This window comes from Bufo bufo, chromosome 6 (genome assembly GCF_905171765.1).
Source record: "Bufo bufo chromosome 6, aBufBuf1.1, whole genome shotgun sequence".
Classification (NCBI taxonomy): Eukaryota; Metazoa; Chordata; class Amphibia; order Anura; family Bufonidae; genus Bufo; species Bufo bufo.
The window spans coordinates 319,390,569-319,415,065 of NC_053394.1; the positions used below are offsets into that span (position 1 = coordinate 319,390,569).

At 44.7% G+C, this 24,497-nt stretch overlaps 1 protein-coding gene across 2 annotated transcripts in view; it reads right to left on the minus strand.

Moving 5' to 3' along the window:
- Positions 1–24,497, minus strand: part of IFI35 (interferon induced protein 35) — a 93,965-nt gene that overhangs the window by 57,346 nt on the left and 12,122 nt on the right. The window contains exons 2-3 of one of the 2 annotated variants that reach the window (XM_040434672.1): positions 7,782–7,830; positions 420–491 (exon numbers count right to left, since the gene is read on the minus strand). In XM_040434672.1, coding sequence (XP_040290606.1) covers positions 420–491; positions 7,782–7,830 — 121 coding nt within the window. The remainder of the gene's footprint in view (positions 1–419; positions 492–7,781; positions 7,831–24,497) is intronic. The other variant, XM_040434673.1, reaches the window with a different exon arrangement.

Here is a 24,497-nt window from a genome sequence, read left to right on the forward strand (position 1 = left end):
AACACGGTCTGATGCCACATATGTCTGATACTCTGCCCCACTGTGATGACCAATAACGGCACAATTTTACTGCAAAATCATGTAGTCATTGGCTACTGCAGGTGGGCATGGCTTGGCCGTGTATGGCCTCACCTTGGGCAAACTTTTTTCTGCCACAGGTGGACATATAGCTTTTGTACGGATGTTTCCAGGTGGCTTCCAAAACTGCTTGGTCTCTGTCTTGTAGGGCGTTACCTCTGAGGCTGTAGAATTGGATTGACTAAAATGCTCACTAGATTTTTAGATGAGTATATTACCAACCCATGAATAACAAATCTCTTGTAAGAATATGAACCTTTCTTTTAAATATTACAAAGTTATTTCTGATGGGGCACATGTTATGACGGCTCTCCCAGGGTGTTGGCATTTAAACACAATACCTGCATCTGGCTAGGGCATTGAGTGCGAAGTGTAATCTTGAGCTTCACTGGGTCGCCTCCATCAGAGGGTATCTAACAAATGAAATGTGTGTAACTAATAGTAAATGAGGGTGCTATCCCACATACACTGAGCTACATCATATAGTAAATGGTCTAATCAAACCATAAGTCATACTGGGAAATGTTAACTTGTTTTTGAAATCCTGGTTTCCCAGTAAGTAAGAAGTCCTAATTTAGAAGGTCTGCCATTTTTAGGCCTCATGCCCACAACCATATTTTCATTTCTATAGGGCCACAAAAAATGTGGACAGCACATGGATGTTATCAGTGTACTGTCCACATCCATGCAGCCCTATGTCCGTTTTAGGACAAAAATAGGCATTTTTACAATAGGGCGGGGCGCACACTATATTCCTAAATTCGTCTTCCGTGGATCAGCAATTAGCAGACCACAAAACAAACCTAACATGAGCGTTGGCAAACTGATCTTGGCCTGCTTGGTGTGCGTACAGGCACAGCAGGGAACAGAGAGAATATAAAATGCTTTACCCTCCCATACACTAATAGTTGAGGTAGGAACGGTGGTTCCCGGGGTGTGGACACATTTGTAAGAATTCCTCCGTGGTAATAAGGTTGAGAATTACTGCCATAATGAATAATCAATGTACGTGACCCAGCAGGTTTTATCGCTAGTAGTAAGTACTAGCTGGAGCTCCATGCCCATGGTTCTCTTTTGTATTACTGAAGTGCTGGTGTACCACCAGAATTTCCACTCCCTGCATTTTGAAAGGGAAGATCATCGTTATCTCCCTGATTTAGATCTACCATGTCCATTCTGCAGACCATTAGAAAATGACCCTCCAGTTTCTTCTTTGCCTAGCTTGTGTTGACAGAATGTTGGGGGTTTCAAGGACTTTGTTGGAGCAGGCTAGAAGGCTCCAGTTATCACTCTGAATGGTTATGTTTGGCCAGATTATAATTTAAAGGCCCCCATACACATTAGTGTACGGTCAGCCAAACTCATCGAGAACGACAGGTTTGGCCAACAGTCTATGTGTGTGGAGACCTCCAGAAGAGTAAAATGAATATTCTTACCCAATCGTGTTGTTCTCCCAGGTAAATGGCCACCTCCAGAAGTGTCTGGCATTGGCTTACTCTGCCCTCCCCATAGAATACACTTACATGTCTGGCTGAGCCAAACGTATATGGGAGACTTGGGAGAGATAGCTGTCGGCCAAACAATCATTCAGCTAATGACTATTGAATGTGTATGGCCGCCCTAACTCCAGAGGTGGGCTGACAGGGCCTGGGCTAGATGGAGGTCAGTACGTTACTATCTTGATGTAGGCCTAGGGCAACAAACTGAATCTTTACCCTTGGAGCAGTAAAGCCGAGGTTTCTTCTGCCCTTTAACAAGCACCGATTAATGATCTAGCAAGTCAATACTGTGCTCATCTAAGGACCCTTTACATAAGCAGATAATTGCCTAAACTAATGGTCGCATATACAATCGTTCACATTTTCGGATTGTCCGTTTGGCCATTATTGTAGGCAGCACATCGCTGTGTACACGGGGAGATGGACTGCCAACAAATGATCCGTTTTATGTGCACATAAAAGATGCGGTCGCAGGCACCTTTACACGGGGCGATGATCTGGAACCAATGTTTGAAATGGTGATTGTTCACCAGATTATCTGCCGGTATGAAGGAACCCTCAATCAATGCATCTTAAGCAAACTGCTGATCTGCAAAACACAGATACCGGCCGTGTACGTTCCGCATTTTGCGGAACGGCCAGCCCTATAATAGAAATGGCTATTTTTGTCCACAATTGCGGACAAGAATAGGACATGTTCTTGTCCACAATTGCGGACAAGAATAGGACATGTTCTTTCTATTTTGCAGGGCCACGGAACGGCCCTATTGAAATGAATGGGTCTGCATACACAAACATACAGTTGTCTGAATGAGGCAGGCTAGACAACAGCTGTGCCTCCCTCTGTGCCGATCCTTGTACCAGCTGCTCCACCTATGTGAGTGACCTTTAACCCCATTCTTTAGGCTGGTAACCCACCCCATATGTAGACCTAGGGAAGTCGGATTTTGCTGCATGCCATTTGGGAAAATCCTCTCTATTTTAAACAAATTGGAAAACAAATGTTAATAGTGACAGTTTTTCTACAGCATTGCGGGATATGTGGGCGCTATAGAAGCAACGGGAAATAAAATAAAGACAGTTTTGACCAGCATTTTTATGTGACAGAGGGGAGGATAGATCGCAAATGTAAGCGAAATAGTACGCCAGCCACGGACTGCTGCAGATGTGTCTAATTTATGATGAGGCGTTCGCTGTATTTTCTAATAAAACTAATAGAGTACGGCCAGACGGTCAGGTTTCCTTATACAGTTTTGGAAGCCAAAATTAGGAATTAATTCAAGAAAGAGAAGTCGTATCTATTATATTTTCTCTCCTTTTAGGATCCACTCCTGATTTTGGCTTCCAAAACTGCATCAGGAAACCGGACCGCGTTTTATTAGAAAATACAGCGTACACCTAATCATAAATTAGACACATCTGCGGCAGTCCGTGGCTGGCGTAATATTTCGCTTACATTTGCGCCTGCTTCCAAATGGCAATCCGCAATGCACGGACACCGGCCATGTGCTTGCCATTTGCAGATGCGGACCCATCACTGCATGTTCTATTTTTATGGTGCGGAGGCACGGACTAAAATCCCACAAAAGTCATTCGTAGTGCCTCTGCTCTAGATCTTATGGATTGCGGACCCATTCAAGTGAATGATACGGAGCGGACACGGCCGGTGCCCATATATTGCAGGTGCGCTGTTTGCAGGCCGCAATACGGGAACGGGCTGCACACGTGTACATGAGTCCCAAATTAGGGGTCAGAAGCCTCCGTCACTCCAGCTGTTGTGAAAAGACACCTCCCAGCATGCACACTGAAAGGCGTTGTCTTGCTTCAGCAAGTGGTAGGCAATTAAGAGTGCCGCATTTGTGTGAGGGGAGGCGGGGCGTTCACTATTTAAACCTGGCCCTCCTCCCCCCACTTGTCGGTTCGAACGATTTCGAATCGGCTTGTGGGTTGGTGCCAGAGAAGGGCATGCGTCACTGGAGGATCGGCTGCGTCGAGCTCGTCGCTACGGTGATTAGGTAGGCAGGGTGGCTTGCACACCCGTCTCGCTATGTATAACATGTGGGGCTGCCGAGCGTGCCGCCGGTCCCCAGCTGTGCTGGAGACTGCCCGCACTCCCGATCGCTTCCGGCACCCCGATCCGCTCCAGGCCCTGCGCTAAGCACCCCCGCTCCCACATGCAGCGTCCCCCAGGCAGGCACCCCTCACCTGTGGCTCAGCAGCGACGGGTCACGACGTCCGCTCGCATACCCTGAGCATCGGTCACGCCGGCCGTCGGCTCCACGACGCAGCGTTATATATCACTCACTCCCGTATCAGAACATTCCGCCGTAGAGGAAAACGCCGTCCGCTCACACAGGGATCTATTCATTAGCTGCAATCAGTAAGCGGAGGTCCAGCTGCAGGATCAGGGGACGGAACCCGAAACCTATAGGCGATTAATACGCCGCGGCTTTCCCTGTACAAATAGTCGATAGCGGTGGGCACGGGATGCAATGTTCCACATGGCGGAGCGCAAATCCCTCGCAGCCGATCCTGATGCACGTTCTCCTGGTAATTACAATTAGCGAGGCTGTGAAGGTGGACATGCTTATGTGACTTTCAGTCATGTCTAGGAATCCGCTGCAGAATAAACTCGTCTTCTTTACTGCGCCAAACTCAGGCAAGACGAGATAAGCAGATACTCAGACATGTGCACTGTATAACAAGTTAGGATTTCAATGGTTAATTCTAACCTAGAAGGGAATCACTGGCTTGCTGCGCTCCAGCAGGTCCTGGCTTGAGAGAGGGCGGGGGATGGTCGACACCTACAGGCCCATACTGGTACTGCAGTCCAGGTGCAGGGCTCCTCTGCTCAGGCACAGTGGCTAGGTACTAAGGCAGGAGTATAAAAAAAAAAAATTATATATATATTTAAATAAAATTTGGAATATGTTCAAGGATCAAATATAAAGAGGGCTTCAAGGAGGGGGGCTGGCCACGTCACTTTACGCACGCAGCCGGGCCGCCCGTAAGCCCATACGGTCAGTCAGGGGGTTGGTTCGGGCGCAGTCACAATAATCCGGTGGTTAGCTAGGGAGCGGTGGCATGAGTGAAGTGTCGCCCAGCTGGCGTGCGCTCACTCACACGTCTGTTCTTGGTTGTTCAGGTCCACAGGTGGTGGGCTAACTTACGATACTGTGGGGTTCGTGGCTGTCATGGCCGCCAGGTGAGTCAGGGGTGGTGCATGCGGGGGCCAACCCCCTCTTTTCTCCTGCATAGGCTTGAGGGGTGGTGGACTATTATGTCCAGGCCTCTGGCGCATCTCTTACAGGGTGGCGCCTACAGTCGTGGCCTTTGGTGGGGGGGAAAAGAAAAAATAATAATAATGGTATAGATAGGAATGTTGCTTTGCCAGGTCTGTCACGACTACAGACTCCTTATAAAGCCCTGCCACGACTGCAGGCATCAGTCTGTCACGACTACAGACCCGCTCTAAAGCCCTGCCACGACTGCAGGCATCAGTCTGTCACGACTACAGACTCGTTATAAAGTCCTGCCACGACTGCAGGCATCAGTCTGTCACGACTACAGACCCGCTCTAAAGCCCTGCCACAACTGCAGGCACAAATCCGTTACGACTACAGACTCATTATTAAGACCGGCCACGACTGCAGGCATTAGTCTCATGTCAACAGACTCATGAGGTAATACTACCACGTCTACAGGCGATGGTCCGTTACCGCTACTCTCGATGTAGGGTCCCCTCACGACTACAGGGGCTAGTCGGTCACATCCACAGACTCGGTCGCACTGCCGTTAACTACAGGCACTGGGTGGGCATCTACGGGTAGTTGCGTCACGACTACGCACGTGGGTCAGCCACGGCCTGGGAGGTCAGCCTTCACGGTCACAGGTAGGTCCAGTTAGGCTTCAGTCTCCCAGCGGGTTCCAGTCACAATAACCAGCCCCTAGGTGAGGGGGGGCACTCCCGCACCGGCGCACAATGCCAGGGAGCTGTGCGGCTCCTCACGCGGCACACGGTTCAAACCAGCGGGGGCCGGGGCCCACGGTAAAGGAAGGGCTCCCTCTGATCCGGTGCACATTGCCAGGGAGTGGCGCTGCTCCCCACGCGGTACGAGTGTCCAGCCGGCGGTGGGTCGGCCCTAGCTGCGGAGGGGGGCTATAGTGTCCAAGCACGGCCACCTCTGCTGGATTGCAGGGTGGTCGTAACCCCTGGAAACAAGCAGTGTATAATGTGATAGAAAAATGAATCCAGCCAGCAAAGAAGGCAACATGGACAATCACAATACATTAGTAAGTGTATTAACTTTCTCTACATGATAAATGTAACTTGATGAAGTGAGACAACCCCTTTAATCAGTTGTTTTCGGAACTCCCACAGAAGTGAACGGAGCATGTTGAGAGTTGTAGTTTCACAACAGCTGGAGTGCCTGAGGTTGTTGAACCCTGCACCAGATGCATACTTACCAACACTGTAGTTGATAAATTCAGTGTGGAGCACATGAGCCTTGATCCATCAATATCAAAGCAACTGAGACAGACATCTTGGATTTCAGGATGCCCGATCCTTTTGTTCTCGAGAGATAAACTGTTGCCAGAGATGTCTGGCAGAGGTTTATTGCCCTCTCCCCGATTATAAAACATGCATGCTAGGCCAAGTGGGTATGGGAGAAGTTGGGGAGGGGGGTTGTTTTGGAAACAGAAGGCTATAGCTTTATGCACACGACCATATGTATTTCCATAAATTGTGGATCCGCAAAATACAGATACTTGTACGTGTTGCATACGCATTTTTTGCATACCCAATGACTTCTGTAGGTTTATGGTCCACATTTTACGCCCAAAAATAGAAAGGGCATTCAGATGCGCAAAGCACACTGATCATCCTTGTTCTTTCCGCATCCATGTGTCCGTTCCGCGGAAAGATACTATATGTCTGCAAAATGCGGACCACAGACCCATTAAAGTCAATTGGTCGGCTAAAAAAAAATGCGGACGGCACACAGACCGTATCTGCCTTTTGCGAATATACAAGTTGCAGACTACCAAGCGGTTTCATTCGTGTGCATGAGGCCTAATACGGAATAATACAGTAAATCTGCCTTAACCCTACAGCTAATGAGATTAAGACAACTGTAATCTGCATCATACGTACTTCAAGGCATTAATCCATTATCTAGAAAGCAATGACCCGGAGCCCGCGCCTTGCTCATATGCTCAATGCTTTGTTCTTCTATCCTAGCTTTAGGGCATCAAAAATGTTGTCCTGCAGAAATACTCCCCCATACCATAAAGGTAAAAATTGGTTTCACTATCCTTCCCCCTCCTGGGACAAATGCTAATGTATCACTAAACAGCCAGCCACAGGCACTGCATGCATTAGCATCAGCCTGCAATTTTACCCCACCCGCATTTCAAACTCTCAAATACCATCCTTGTCCCGCCCTGCCGCAGGGCAATCGAAATTGTGAAATCTACTGCAAATCCGCATCATTTCTGCACCGAAATTCACAGAAGCAGATATGTTGTTAACTATGAAAAGACGCAACATTTAAGAACTTCCCGTCACCTATAATAGGGTTATATTAGTAGGCTATGTGGTTTTTGTGTCCATGTATGTGACTGTGATACCATGGCTGCGCATGCGCTGGCTGTATGTAAACTATGGCACAGATTTAATGAGGCTAAGTTCACATATGGGATGTGAATTCTGGCAGCCTGATCCGAGTTCACCATATTCGGGTGGGGCCACGCACCAATGGATTGCCATTGTCTACAGTGGTACCTGACTGGTATCCGGCTGCTTTCTGACAAATGCCTGCTTTCGGCTGGACAAAAAGTCCTGCATGCATGTTAATATTATGGATCTGAAATTCCACCCACCCCCATAGAAATCTTCGGACCCATGGTGTATCTGTTTCATATAAATTGTTCTATGGGATGCCACATGTTGGTAGAAGTATGGTGTCTATGAGAGAATGTGCTACTGTATGGAGACAGCAGACATGGTACACGGGGTCCTTACGGGTCGGTATAGCCGCCGTTCACCGATAAACAACTTACCTGGGCCGGCTGCCCAGAGCAAACATTATGCCGCCATTTGAACATACAAATCATTAAGCTCTTCTACTACTTAAACTATAAAATAGGCAATTGGTATCACAGATAAGTGTCACAAGGTTGTAAACATTTATTTTATTTTACCTCTTTGCTGGACGCCATCTTAGTACTTTCAGTGTGACCGCTATGATATCTGTAATCAAATCAGAAATCAGTTTAGTAAGAAAATTATTAAAGGAGTTGTGCAGTGCAAAAGTACTGATGACCTATGCTCAGTTCGGCGGGGGTCCGACTCCTGGTAACCCTGCTGATCAACTACCGGTATATGAAGGGGTGGAGCCACTTGCGCTCCATTCACTGCTATGGGCCTTCTAAAAACAGCAGTCGGTTGGTACTTTTGGAAGTCCCATAGCAGTGAAAGGAGATGACACTGAACACGCATGGTGTGCTCTTCTTCATTTCAGGTGCCTCCAGGTAGGAGCCCCTTTAACCACTTGCCGCCACTGTAACGCCGATAGGCGTCCGGGCGGCAGCGCTCTCAGGTCTCAGCGACGCCTATTGGAGTCATCTCGTGAGACCCGAGATTTCGCGTGAACGCGCGCATGCGTTCACAGCGGCGCGCAGCTCTTAAGTTAAACTACAGCCTGGCAGGTTGTAGATGTTTAAAAAAATCGCATCAGAAAGGTATATTAGACGCGGTTTGGTTAACAGCGTCTGATATACCTGCTACCTGCTCCTCTGGTGGTCCCTTTTGCTTGTATCCACCACGAGAGGACACAGGCAGCTCTGTAAGTAGCACCAAGCACCACACTACACTACACTACACCCCCCCCTGTCACTTATTAACCCCTGATCACCCCATATAGACTCCCTGATCACCCCCCTTTAAGGCTCCATTCAGACGTCCGTATGTGTTTTCCGGATCCGCAAGACACGGACACCGGCAATGTGCACATTGCCAGAACTATATAGAAAATGCCTTTTAGAATAGGACATGTTCTATATTTTTGCGGAAAAAAGTGCTGACCCGGAAGTGCAGATCAGCAATTCCGGATCTGAGCGGGACAAAGTCTGTCCCCATAGAAATAAATGGGTCCGCAATTCCGTTCCGCAAAATGCGGAACAGAATTGCGGACGTGTGAATGGGGCCTAAGGGTCCCTTATCACCGCCAGTTAGTTAGCTACTTGTTAGGTAGTTAGCGCCCACCGCACCGCAGTCGCTGATTAGCCTCATCGCTGTCACTATATAGTACTAGTGCTGATTAGCATCTGTAAGTGATCAAGACTGATCGCAATCAGATCTATATCAGTACATTAGGGTCACCTTAGGCTCTACAAAAAACGCAGTGTTCGCCCGATCAGGCCTGATCTTGTGCTCAAACTTGCGTTCAGTCCGCCCCACCGCAGTGACAGAATTTTTTTTTTCTGATCACTGCAAAAACACCGTAAAATCGCTGCGGCGCTATAAAGATCACTTTTGAGCTTTTTGGATCTTTATTAGCGATCGCAGCTTTACTTCGCAAGCACTCCTTTTTACTAGGCAGGTGTGCTCTTTTTCCTGGGTAGTCTCAGAGGAATACCCTCTAAATTTAGTTAGCCCAAAATGTCAAAAAAGGGGTATTCCGCTGAAGAGTACTTTTAGGATTTCACAGGGCATTTTTACGCATTTGGATTCCAAACTACTTCTCACGCTTTAGGGCCCCTAAAATGCCAGGGCAGTATAAATACCCCACAAGTGACCCCATTTTGGAAAGAAGACACCCCAAGGTATTCCGTGAGGGGCATGGCGAGTTCATAGAAGATTTAGCGGAAATTGATTTTTGAATTTATTTTTTCTTACCAAGTCTCATATTCCACTTAGGGCTCATGCACACGACAGTATTTTGCGTTCAGTATACTGGCCGTTTTTGGAGTTCAGTATGCAGTACATATACTGAACCATTCATGTCAATGGTTCAGCAAAAAAAACTGAAGTGTCTCCGTGTGCATTCTGTTTCAGTATTTCCGTACCGTGAAAAGATAGAACATGTCCTATTCTTGTCCGCAAATCACGGTGCTTGGCTCCATTCAAGTCAATGGGTCTGCAAAAAAACGGAACACATACGGAAATGCATCCGTATGTCTTCCGTATCTGTTCCGTTTTTGCTGAATCATCTATTGAAAATGTTATGCCCAGCCCAATTTTTTCTATGTAATTACTGTATACTGTACATGGCATACTGAAAAACTGAACGGAAAAACGGAAAGGAAACGGAGACACAACGGAAACAAAGCCTGAAAAAGCCATACGGTCGTGTGCATGAGCCCTAACTTGTGACAAAAAATAAAATTTTACATGAACTCACCATACCCCTTACGGAATACCTTGGGGTGTCTTCTTTCTAAAATGGGGTCACTTGTGGGGTATTTATACTGCCCTGGCATTTTAGGGGCCCTAAAGCGTGAGAAGTGCCCTGTGAAATCCTAAAAGTACTCATTGGAATTTGGGCCCCTTTGCGCACCTAGGCTGCAAAAAAGTGTCACACATGTGGTATTGCCGTACTCAGAAGATGTAGGGCAATGTGTTTTGGGGTGTATTTTTACATATACCAATACCGTGTGTGAGAAATATCTCTGTAAATGACAACTTTTTCATTTTTTTTTATACAAAGTTGTCATTTACAGAGATATTTCTCACACACAGTATGGGTATATGTAAAAATACACCCCAAAACACATTGCCCTACTTCTCCTGAGTACGGTGATACCACTACTTTTTTGCAGCCTAGGTGCGCAAAGGGGCCCAAATTCCAATGAGTACTTTTAGGCTGGGTTCACACGAGCGTGTCCGGATGCGTCTCGGTGTGTTGCGGCAAACCCGCGCGAGTAGGAATGCAATTGCAGTCAGTTTTGATTGCGTTCCGATGTTCAGTTTTTATCGCGCGGGTGCAATGTGTTCTGCACGCACGTGATAAAAAACCGACTGTGGTACCCAGACCCGAACTTCTTCACAGAAGTTCAGGTTTGGGTTAGTTGTAGTGTAGATTGTATTATTTTCCCTTATAACATGGTTATAAGGGAAAATAATAGCATTCTGAATACGGTGATGGACCATGTGATTGGAGCATGTGATCTGACGTCTCCAAAGGTCCTTTAGCCCACAACTCATCATACCGGGAACTTCGCGAACAAGAGGAGAAGGTGAGTTAATTTGTTTATTTTTTTAACCCCTCCAGCACTATTTTACTAAGCATTCTGTATTCAGAATGCTATTATTTTCCCTTATAACCATGTTATAAGGGAAAATAATACAGTGAATAGACTGTCACCTAGCAACCATGCGTGAAAATCGCACCGCATCCGCACTTGCTTGCGGATGCTTGCGATTTTCACGCAACCCCCATTCACTTCTATGGGGCCTGCGTTGCATGAAAAACGCAGAATATAGAGCATGCTGCGATTTTCACGCAACGCACAAGTGATGCATGAAAATCATCGCTCATCTGAACAGCCCCATTGAAATGAATGGGTCCGGATTCAGTGCGGGTGCAATGCGTTCACCTACCGCATTGCACCCGCGCGGAAATCTCGCCCGTGTGAACGCAGCCTTAGGATTTCACAGGGCATTTTTACGCATTTGGATTCCAAACTACTTCTCACGCTTTAGGGCCCCTAAAATGCCAGGGCAATATAAATACCCCACAAGTGACCCCATTTTAGAAAGAAGACACCCCAAGGTATTCCTTGAGGAGTATGGTGAGTTCATGTAAACATTTATTTTTTTGTCACAAGTTTGTGAAATATGAGACTTTGTAAGAAACAAATAAATGAAATCAAAGTCTCATATTCCACAAATAAAATTTTTACATGAACTCACCATACCCCTCACGGAATACCTTGGGGTGTCTTCTTTCCAAAATGGGGTCACTTTTTATACAAAGTTGTCAATTTACAGAGCTATTTCTCTCAACCAGCATGGGTATATGTAAAAATACACCCCAAAACACATTGCCCTACTTCTCCTGAGTACGGCAATACCACATGTGTGACACTTTTTTGCAGCCTAGGTGCGTAAAGGGGCAGAAAGTCCAACGTGTACCTTTAGGCTTTACAGGGTTGCTCACAATTTAGCCCCGCCCAAAATGCCAGAACAGTAAACACACCCCACAAATGACCCCATTTCGGAAAGTAGACACCCCAAGGTATTCACTGAGGGGCATAGTGAGTCTGTGGGAGATTTTTTTTTTTTGCCAGAAGTTAGCAGAAATGGAAACTTTATTATTATTTTTTTTTTCCTCAGAAAGTGTCATTTTCCGCTAACTTGTGAAAAAAAATTAAATCATACATAAACTCACCTTTCTAAAATGGGGTCATTTGGGGGGTATTTATACTATCCTGGCATTCTAGCACCTCAAGAAACATGACAGGTGCTCAGAAAGTCAGAGCTGCTTCAAAATGCGGAAATTCACATTTTTGTACCATAGTTTGTAAACGCTATAACTTTTGCGCAAACCAATAAATATACACTTATTGGATTTTTTTTTATCAAAGAAATGTAGCACAATACATTCTGACACAAACTTGTATAGAAATGTAATTATATTTGAACAATTTTACCAGAAAAAGTTAAAAATACACTTTTTTTTTGAGAAAATTGCGGTCTATTTTGATTAATATCAGAAAAACGAAAAATCTCAGCAGCAATCAAATACCACCAAAAGAAAGCTGTATTTGTGAGAAGAAAAGGAGGTAAAATTCATTTGGGTGCCAAGTTGCATGACCAAGCAGTAAACCGTTAAAGTTGTGAAGTGCCGATTTGTAAAAAAAAGGGACTGGTCACTAGGGGGTATAAACCTGTGGTCCATAAGTGGTTAAGGCACCTTTACATTATCTGGAATGAAGTTTCTAGGAACACTTGTTCCCGATAATTGCCCTGTGCAGAGCAAATGCTCGTTCAAAGGGTGAAAGCATGGTTGATGTAGTCACAAAAATTATTGGGTGTCATTTAAGAACATTTTTACGCCAGTTTTTGGCGGTAAAAATGTTGCACAACCGCATTTTTGAACATCCATACGACAATATTTTGTTCCATGGGTGTTTTTTTGCCGTATTTGATGGTGTGCTGGATGCCAGGTCGGGCCTTACCAAAATTTACTCCTGGAAATAGGCGTAAATCTCAGCGAGAAACTACTCCAGACACATGGGGGCACATTTTTCAAGCTCGCTTGTTTTTAGGCGTAAAATTAGACTGGAGTATTTCATTCGGCTGTCTTTCTTTTGCCGAGTATTTATTAAAAGTCACACAGCTCTTCCTGAGTCACACTAGGCGTATTGTTAGCAGTCTGACCTCTGGTCGTTGTTTTTCAGTATGACAGGTTCAAAGTCACATAGACTGGTCTAATCTATTTGTGCATGAAAAAAGTTCCATCTTTGTGAAGAAAAGCTGCATGTCTCCTAGAAAGTACAAAGAAAAGGACGCCAGCCCTGGGGTGGAGTCGAAATTAGGCTCTTTCTGCAACAAATTCAGATGCAAAAAAAAAAGGCGCACCTACATAAACAGGTCGCAAAAGTTATAAAACTTCTGAATAAGGCCCCTTTCACACGGGCGAGTATTCCGCTCGGATGCGATGCGTGAGGTGAACGCATTAAACCCGCACTGAATACCGACCCATTCATTTCTATGGGGCTGTGCACATGAGCGGTGATTTTCACACATCACTTGTGCGTTGCGTGAAAATCGCAGCATGCTCTATATTCTGCGTTTTTCACGCAACGCAGGCCCCATAGAAGTGAATGGGGTTGCGTGAAAATCGCAAGCATCCGCAAGCAAGTGCGGATGCGGTGCGATTTTCACGCATGGTTGCTAGGTGACAGTCTATTCACTGTATTATTTTCCCTTATAACATGGTTATAAGGGAAAATAATAGCATTCTGAATACAGAATGCTTAGTAGGTGATCAATTGAGAGTTATAAAAAAAATAAACTCACCTTCTCCTCTTGTTCGCGTAGTTCCCGGTCTCTTCTTTACTTCTTAAAAGATGAACTACCGGCTAGGACCTGTGGTGACGTCAGATCACATGCTCCAATCATATGGTCCATCACCACGGTGATGTACCATGTGATTGGAGCATGTGATCTGACGTCACCAAAGGTCCTTTAGCCCACAGCTCATCATTAAAGAAGTAAAGAAGAGACCGGGACTACGCGAACAAGAGGAGAAGGTGAGTTAACTTTTTTCTTTTTTTTTAACCCTCAATTGATCACCTACTAAGCATTCTGTATTCAGAATGCTATTATTTTCCCTTATAACTATGTTATAAGGGAAAATAATAACATCTACACAACACCGAACCCAAACCTGAACTTCTGTGAAGAAGTTCGGATTTGGGTACCAAACATGCCTGATTTTTCTCACGCGAGTGCAAAACGCATTACAATGTTTTGCACTCGCGCGGAAAAATCGCGGGTGTTCCCGCAACGCACCCGAACATTTTCCCGCAACGCCCGTGTGAAAGAGGCCTTAGTCTAAGAAATCGAAATAGTTGAACGAGGAGCGAAAGCCTCCAAAGCAGGCGTAATTTCAGTAGTAAATGTGACAAAAAAATAAGACAATCTAAAACAGCATTTTTTAGACTAAAAACAGGAGGAAATACTTTAGTGAATGTGCTCATTGGACTGTTGAAGGTGCGCCTGATTTATGATGAGGAGCATGCCTTGACATAAATTAGGCGCATCTAATGCTGGCAAAGCCAGCGCAAATAGGAAACAAAGACCAGTGTAAAAAGCCGGTCTTAGTAAATGACCCGCATTGTTTCGTGCAGCAGGGTGTCCTGTGTAAACAGTGATTCACTAGAAGACGAATAATAACAGTAGTGATTGCTCATCCCCATAGAGCGGAAGTGATTGCTGAATGCAAATGTAACTCTCACCATCTCTGACAAGCAGGCAATTATTGGGAACAAATGATTCGTTCACGATAATTGCCTCCTGAGTCAGCCCATGGAACAGTCTAATTCATTGGAAACACAGAAAGTTCCAGCATTGCGGTCATATCGTGGACAATAAAATGCTAAAACCAGACTCTTACTGTGTTTATTATATTGCCATTCTATTTAATGGTGAACACGCACCCATGGTCCCTTTGCTGCCAAGAATGGAAGTGATGGGGCCGTCGGACACTTCCGGAGGTAATAGCTTACCTTTTTTTAAGAGGTATCAGCAATAAATGTATATATTAAACAAGACAATAGCACCATGTACAACATTTCACCGAGGATGACTATACATACTAGGTGCCAGGGAGACATCTGCCAGTCATTCACCTCCCTACTACAACAGAAAGGAGAAGAAGGAGGGGCGGCTGTCAGACACCATCGGAGGTGGGGAAACAAATGATTAAAAATACTGAGATCCAACATGACCGAAACCTGCTTCCCTGCCAGGCACGTTGCACCCCTACACATCACTGTCAGCAGATTCCACTGGAGCACTGTGTGGCTGGCTGACTACATTTGTGAAATGTTTGCCCTTAGTAAACAATAGGGCTCCACAGAGCTCTATTGTATGACTGCGGATAGGCTGTAGTGCTTGTGCCAGTAACCTGCAGGTAAAGCAGGCTGGAATTACATCAAGGAGAAATGTTTTTTTTTTTTTGTTTTTTTTTGTATTAATAATTTTTATTTTCATAAAAAACATACATGTAGGAAGAACGTATCACATGTAACAATACAGGTACACATATCTCATTTACAAAATGGTTTTAAGAGAATTCAGTGAAGTAAAGACGTTGTCATCTATATACTACTTCAGTAGTACTGGTGGGTCAGATATTGAAGAAATAGTACAGTGCGTATAAGTCGGTTGACATAGTGATCAAGAGGAGGGGAGAGGTGGAAGGGGAGGTATGAAGAATAGACAGGGGGACGGAGGGGGGTAAGGGGAGGCAATTCTATGGTAAGAGATATCACACACTCATCTGAAAAACATTATGAGAAATGTCTGAATTCCTTCCACGGGTTCCAGATTTTTAGAAAAACAGATCTTGTTCTCAGTTCCCAATGGGAAATTTCCTCCATTTTATATATTTGGTCTATCTTAGCAAACCAACTCTCGTGGCTGGGAGTATCTTGTGTAAGCCATAGTTTTGGGAGAAGTAGTCTAGCTGCGCTTAACATAAGTAGGAAGAGAGAGGCTTTATATTTAGGGATTTTCTGGACTCCCAGAGAGAGAAGGGCTATTTCCGGGGTACAGGAAATATTCGTCTGGCATATTTTGTTGATGGTCCTCAGTATCTCCTCCCACCATCTCTTGACCACACCACAAGACCACCACATGTGGAAATAAGAACCCTTCTCTGATTGACATCTCCAACAGAGATCTGAAGAGTCCCTGCTATATAGGCAAGTTTTGTCTGGGGTTTTATACCAGCGTGATAAAATCTTATAGCTATTTTCTTGGGCTCGGGTACATCTAGAGATTTTATGTGGGGAGATCAGCATGGAAGAAATTTCAGCTTCTGATAAGGAGCGATGTAGATCTCTTTCCCATAGGCCTACTATAGCAGGTTTGGGATCAGAGACTGGGCTTTTTAAATTCTTATATATTGTGGAAATAGTCTTGGGATGGTATAGCTTAGTATTTAAGAGTTTTTCAAACCAGAAGAGTTCGGTATGGGTCGGAGTGCTTTTGAGTAAAGAGAGAGTTTCTGCTTTCAAGAAGCTCAGTGTGATGGTGTTGCTGGGCTTAATTTTCAGGAGGTCGTATAACTTTTGGTCAGATAGTAAGGTCCCATCTGTGTCCACCAGTGTCTCTATAGGGGAGTCAGAGGCGCGCAGGGAGGGGGGAAAGCTATCTCTAAGTTCTTTCGGAGCAAGGGAGATTATGTCTTTAATAAGTAGTAAGGGGGAGGGGAGGGACATGGAGCTTTTATTAGTTATAAACCAATTCCAGGTTTTCAAAGTATTCCTAATCACAGTGTTAGGAATAGAGCGCAGGCCGGGGAGAGGTTTTCCTGATAGTAATAGGGCCCTTAAAGGGGTGGTTAGGTAAGAGTTTTCCAGTGTAACCCATGTTTTGGAGGGGGGGGATCTAATCCAATCTATAATCCTACAGAGGAGAATAGATCTCATGTATATTTCAGGGTCGGGCAACCCTATTCCCCCAGCTTTTTTTGGTTTGGAAAGGGTGGATAAGGAGATACGGGGAGCCTTGCCTTGCCAAATAAACTTACGTATTAGTTTGTTCAGGAGAGTAAAGAATGACCTAGGCAATTCTATAGGGAGAGACTGCATTAGATATGTAAGCCGTGGCATAATGAGGGACATTAGAAGGTTTTTTCTCCCAAACCAAGATAGAAAGGGAAAGTCAAGTGAGTCTAATTGGGCAGAAATGGATGATAATAAGGGTTTAAAATTTAAGGCATAAAGGTCGGTTAAAAAAGGGGTAAGTTTAACACCCAAGTATGTTAATTGCTGGGTATTCCAGTTAAAGGGGGTGGAAGCTTTGAGGGAGGAGAGAGTCGCGCGGGGCAGACCCATGTGAATCACCTGGGATTTAGTGGGGTTAACTTTAAAGTTGGATATGGACCCAAATCTGTTCAAAAGCGAGAGAATTATGGGCATGGATTTCAAGGGGTTAGTAGTAATAATCAAGAGGTCATCCGCGAATGCAGCCAACTTAAACTCCAGACCCCCTACATGAAGGCCTCGGATGTCTCTCTCCTGCCTCAAAGCCTGCATAAGTGTCTCCATAATAAGGACAAAGATAAGAGGGGAAAGAGGGCATCCCTGCCTAGTCCCATTGCTAATTGGGAAGTTAGATGAGAGGGTTCCATTGACCGACACGGACGCCGAGGAGTGGGTATACATCGAGAAGATTGAATTGACAAAAGAGTCTGGGAATTGAAATTTTTGCAGAGTGAGACGGATATATGACCAGTCCACCCTGTCAAAAGCCTTTTCGGCGTCCGTGCCAATCAAGGTTAAGGGCGAGGATCTGTAAGAGGCGTAGAAAAGAGAATTCAGGACCTTGGCAGTATTGTCCTTGCCCTCTCGGCCCTTAACAAAACCAACCTGGTCAGGATGGATCAGTAAGGGAAGGTAGTTGTTCAAGCGAAGGGCGAGCATTTTGGCTAAAAGCTTCAAATCCACATTAAGTAAAGAAATGGGACGATAGTTGGAGCAGGAGGAGGGGTCCTTCCCGTCCTTAGGGATTATAGTGATGGTGGCCCTAGTCATGTCTGAGGATACTGGTTTACCCTCCAGAGAGGAATTATAGATTGGGAGAAGGAAGGGGGTCAGAATGCTCTGAAAAGCGGAATAGTATGGAATCGGGAGGCCATCCGGACCCGGGCATTTCCCATTGGGGGTAGATTTTATGGCTGATTCTAGTTCCTGGGTCGAGAAGGGCCTAGCGAGAGACTCTTTCTGGGAGGGGGTTAGGGTTGGACATCAAGGAGAAATGTTAACGTCAATTTTGCAGGAGTCTGCACTGCCATAATTTGAGCCAAATGTATCAAATTTTGGACAATGTTAAGGGGACAGTGACATCAACGCACACAGGGATGACGTGCTCTGTTCACCAGGGAGGGATAGGTGAGCAGTGGTCCTTTATTTTATTTTAACTACAGGGAGGTACTAAGAGGAGCAACAAGTGGACAGCACAACTGTGAAGGGGCACTAAGGGGGTGGCACTTTTGTAAGGAGGCAGCAGTATTATGTAGGGGCACTAGAGGGGCAACACTATTGTGAAGGGGCACTAAAGGGGCTTTCTACTGTGTGGGGGCACAAAGAGGACTGGACAGGATTGGGAGTGTATAGATGGTCAGTGCGCAGAAGTGTGGCTTAGTGGAAAACAATTAGCCGCAGATTGGTACTTGAGCCCCTAGTTTTGTCCCTCAGGCTTATAAAGACTTGGGAGGTATGCTTTAAAGGGTTTCTATCACTTGGTATGACATAATTAGCTGTCAGACACTAGCGATCCGCTAGTGTCTGCTCTGGCCAACCATCCTACTATAATCACTTGTGGGGCAGCGGTTTTGCTAAAAAACTAACTTTTATAAATATGCTAATGAGCCTCTAGGTGCTATGTGGGCGTCATTAGCACCTAGAGGCTCCGTCTACCTTCATACACAGCCGCCGCCCAGCACGTCCCTCCAGCCCGCCCATGTCCTCCTCCGTGTGACGCAGCGGCCGAATTCTCGCGCATGCGCCGTGCGCGGCTGTATTCGGCGCATTTGAGATGTCTGAGCTCGGAGCGGTCAGACATTCAATGCGCATGCGCCGAATACATCCGCGCATGCGCATTGAATGTCTGACCGCTCCGAGCTCAGACATCTCAAATGCGCCGAATACAGCCGCGCACGGCGCATGCGCGAGAATTCGGCCGCTGCGTCACACGGAGGAGGACATGGGCGGGCTGGAGGGACGCGCTGGGCGGCGGCTGTGTATGAAGGTAGACGGAGCCTCTAGGTGCTAATGACGCCCACATAGCACCTAGAGGCTCATTAGCATATTTATAAAAGTTAGTTTTTTAGCAAAACCGCTGCCCCACAAGTGATTATAGTAGGATGGTTGGCCAGAGCAGACACTAGCGGATCGCTAGTGTCTGACAGCTAATTATGTCATATGAAGTGATAGAAACCCTTTAAGTCTAAGGCCCCTTTCACACGAGTGAGTTTTCCGCGTGGGTGCGATGCGTGACAATAGCACCCGCACTGAATCCTGACTCATTCATTTCAATGGGTCTATGTACATTTTTTTTCACGCATCAGTTCTGCGTTGCGTGAAAATCGCAGCATGTTCTATATTCTGCATTTTTCACACAGCCTTGGCCCCATAAAAGTGAATGGGGCTTCAGTGAAAAACGATTTGCATCCGGAAGCAAGTGCGGATGCAATGCGTTTTTCACTGATGGTTGCTAGGAGATGTTGATTGTCCATTCACACGTCCGCAATTTGATTGTCCATTCACACGTCTGCAATTTCGTTCCGCATTTTGTGGAACGGAATTGCGGACCCATTCATTTCTATGGGGCAGCACTTCCGGGTCCGCAATTCCGTTCCCCAAAAAAAAAAAAAGAACATGTCCTATTCTTGTCCGCATTTTCCATTAAGTGTCGGCGATGTGCGGTCCGCAAAATGCAGAACGCACATCGCCGATGTCCGTGTTTTGCGGATCCACGGATAGATGGATGAATGGACCCTAAACCTTCAGTTTTTTATCACGCACGTGAAAAACACATTGCACTCTAGTGGAAAAAACTGAACGCAATCGCAGACAAAACTGACTGAACTTGCTTGCAAAATGGTGCGAGTTTCATTGAACGCATCCTGAGCCAATCCGTATAGTTCGTGTGAAATAGACCTAAGGGTATCCGCACATGATATGTAGTTGTATGCAGAAAATCTGCATTAAAATCGCATCAAAAACACAATAAAATTCACACATAAGGGTGCATTGACACGACTGTATGTATTTTGCGATCTGCAAAACTCAGATCCCAAAAAAATAGGGAAGACGTCCTTGTGTTGTCCATGTTGCACCAGTTTTTTTTTTTTTTGCTGACCCACTGTAACAATGCCTATTATTTTCTGCAATAGTAGAAAGAAAAGGACTCTGCACTCCTATATTTTTTTGTGAGGTGCCGTGGTGTACGGGACTCTGCCCATAAATACTTGAGTTGAGAGAACCACGCACACTCAATCGAGTATAATATGGCATGTGGATTTATTGTATAGCACTCAAAATTGGTGAAAAAATAGGTGAAAAAAATTGTAACAAATAGGTTTGAGATGAATTCACAGATTGTCTTGAACAGCAGGCAAGTTTTGTTAGGTGACAACCATATACAGTTGCAAGAAAAAGTATGTGAACCCTTTGGAATGATATGGATTTCTGCACAAATTGGTCATAAAATGTGATCTGATCTTCATCTAAGTCACAACAATAGACAATCAGTCTGCTTAAACTAATAACACACAAATAATTAAATGTTACCATGTTTTTATTGAACACACCATGTAAACATTCACAGTGTAGGTGGAAAAAGTATGTGAACCCCTAGACTAATGATATCTCCAAGAGCTAACTGGAGTGAGGTGTCAGCCAACTGGAGTCCAATCAATGAGATGAGATTGGAGCTGTTGGTTACAGCTGCCCTGCCCTATAAAAAACACACCAGTTCTGGGTTTGCTTTTCACAAGAAGCATTGCCTGATGTGAATAATGCCTCGCACAAAAGAGCTCTCAGAAGACCTGCGATTAAGAATTGTTGACTTGCATAAAGCTGGAAAGGGTTATAAAAGTATCTCCAAAAGCCTTGCTGTTCATCAGTCCATGGTAAGACAAATTGTCTATAAATGGAGAAAGTTCAGCACTGCTGCTACTCTCCCTAGGAGTGGCCGTCCTGTAAAGATGACTGCAAGAGCACAGCGCAGACTGCTCGATGAGGTGAAGAAGAATCCTAGAGTGTCAGCTAAAGACTTACAAAAGTCTCTGGCATATGCTGACATCCCTGTTAGCAAATCTACGATACGTAAAACACTAAACAAGAATGGATTTCATGGGAGGATACCACAGAGGAAGCCACTGCTGTCCAAAAAAAACATTGCTGCACGTTTACAGTTTGCACAAGAGCACCTGGATGTTCCACAGCAGTACTGGCAAAATATTCTGTGGACAGATGAAACCAAAGTTGAGTTGTTTGGAAGAAACACACAACACGTACTGGCCAAATATTCTGTGGACAGTTGAAACCAAAGTTGAGTTGTTTGGAAGAAACACACAACACTATGTGTGGAGAAAAAGAGGCTCAGCACACCAACATCAAAACCTCATCCCAACTGTGAAGTATGGTGGTGGGGGCATCATGGTTTGGGGCTGCTTTGCTGTGTCAGGGCCTGGACGGATTGCTATCATCGAAGGAAAAATGAATTCCCAAGTTTATCAAGACATTTTGCAGGAGAACTTAAGGCCATCTGTCAACCAGCTGAAGCTCAACAGAAGATGGGTGTTGCAACAGGACAACGACCCAAAGCATAGAAGTAAATCAACAACAGAATGGCTTAAACAGAAGAAAATACGCCTTCTGGAGTGGCCCAGTCAGAGTCCTGACCTCAACCCGATTGAGATGTTGTGGCATGACCTCAAGAAAGCGATTCACACCAGACATCCCAAGAATATTGCTGAACTGAAACAGTTCTGTAAAGAGGAATAGTCAAGAATTACTCCTGACCGTTGTGCACGTCTGATCTGCAACTACAGGAAATGTTTGTTTGAAGTTATTGCTGCCAAAGGAAGTTCAACCAGTTATTAAATCCAAGGGTTCACATACTTTTTCCACCTGCACTGTGAATGTTTACATGGTGTGTTCAATAAAAACATGGTAACATTTAATTCTTTGTGTGTTATTAGTTTAAGCAGACTGTGATTGTCTATTGTTGTGACTTAGATGAAGATCAGATCACATTTTATGACCAATTTGTGCAGAAATCCATATAATTCCAAAGGGTTCACATACTTTTTCTTGCAACTGTATATTACAGCTCTAAGTTTTCAGTATTGCCATGTGTTGGATCATTGATCTAGTCCAATGGTGCTACGATTTAAGGTGCGACATTTCGGTCTTTCTCGACCTTTACCAAGTTATCGCAGAACAAGAGTAATGGCAGTCTTGTTGTAGAGATGTTAGTAACATAGTAACATAGTACATAAGGCCGAAAAAAGACATTTGTCCATCCAGTTCGGCCTGTCATCCTACAAGTTGATCCAGAGGAAGGCAAAAAAAAAAAACCCTGTGAGGTAGAAGCCAATTTTCCTCACTTTAGGGGAATAAAAAATTCCTTCCCGACTCCAATCAGGCAATCAGAATAACTCCCTGGATCAACGACCCCTCTCTAGTAGCTATAGCCTGTAATATTATTACACTCCAGAAATACATCCAGGCCCCTCTTGAATTCCTTTATTGTACTCACCATCACCACCTCCTCAGGCAGAGAGTTCCATAGTCTCACTGCTCTTACCGTAAAGAACCCTTTTCTATGTTTGTGTACAAACCTTCTTTCCTCCAAACGCAGAGGATGTCCCCTCGTCACAGTCACAGTCCTGGGGATAAATAGATGATGGGATAGATCTCTGTACTGCCCCCTGATATATTTATACATAGTAATTAGATCTCCCCTCAGTCGTCTTTTTTCTAACGTGAATAACCCTAATTTTGATAATCTTTCAGGGTACTGTAGTTGCCCCATTCCAGTTATTACTTTAGTTGCCCTCCTCTGGACCCTCTCCAGCTCTGCTATGTCTGCCTTGTTTACAGGAGCCCAGAACTGTACACAGTACTCCATGTGTGGTCTGACCAGTGATTTGTAAAGTAGTAGGAATATGTTCTCATCACGGGCATCTATGCCCCTTTTGATGCAACCCATTATCTTATTGGCCTTGGCAGCCGCTGCCTGACACTGTTTTTTGCAGCTTAGTTTGCTGTTTATTAAAATTCCTAGATCCTTTTCCATGTCAGTGTTACCGAGTGTTTTACCATTTAGTATGTACGGGTGACTTGCATTATTCCTTCCCATGTGCATAACTTTACATTTCTCAGTGTTAAACCTCATCTGCCACTTACCTGCCCAAGCCTCCAATCTATCCAGATCCCTCTGTAGTAGTATACTGTCCTCTTCAGTGTTAATTACTTTACACAGTTTAGTGTCATCTGCGAAAATTGATATTTTACTATGCAAGCCTTCTACAAGATCATTAATAAATATATTGAAGAGAATAGGGCCCAATACTGACCCCTGAGGTACTCCACTAGTGACAGTGACCCAATCTGAGTATGTACCGTTAATAACCACCCTTTGTTTTCTATCATTGAGCCAGTTACTTACCCACTTACAGACGTTTTCTCCGAGTCCGAGCATTCTCATTTTATATACTAACCTTTTATGAGGTACAGTGTCAAATGCTTTGGAGAAGTCCAGATACACGACATCCATTGATTCGCCGCTGTCAAGTCTAGTACTTACCTCCTCATAGAAACTGATTAAATTAGTTTGACATGACCGATCCCTCACGAAGCCATGCTGATATGGCGTTATTTGATTATTTCCGTTAAGATGCTCTAACATAGCATCTCTCAGAAAACCTTCAAACAGTTTACCCACAACAGATGTTAAACTTACCGGCCTATAGTTTCCAGGCTCTGTTTTTGGACCCTTTTTGAATATTGGCACCACATTTGCCATGCGCCAATCCTGTGGGACATTCCCTGTCAGTACAGAGTCCGCAAATATCAGAAATAAGGGTCTGGCTATGACATTACTTAATTCCCTTAGGATACGGGGGTGTATGCCATCCGGTCCTGGCGATTTCTCTATTTTGATTTTTTTAAGTCGCTGTTGTACTTCTTCCTGGGTCAGACAGGACACTTTTAATGGCGAATTTATTTCAGCATTCAGCATTTCATCTGACAGTTTATTTTCCTCAGTGAATACATTGGAGAAAAAAATATTTAACAGCTTTGCTTTCTCCTCGTCGCTCTCTGCGACTCCCCCCTCATTACTCTTTAAAGGGCCGACACCTTCAGATTTATACTTTTTAACATTTATATAATTGAAGAACATTTTAGGGTTAGTTTTACTCTGTTTGGCAATTAATCTCTCGGTCTCTAGTTTGGCCGCTTTTATTTGTTTTTTACATGTTCTGTTTTTTTCCTTATAGTTTTTCAGTGCTTCCGTGCTACCCTCCTGTTTTAGGGTTTTATATGCTTTCTTTTTGTCATTTATTGCTTTCTTTACAGTTCTGTTTATCCACATTGGTTTCTTTTTGTTCCTTAACCTTTTATTCCCATACGGTATGTACCTCTCACAATGAGATTTTAGGATGT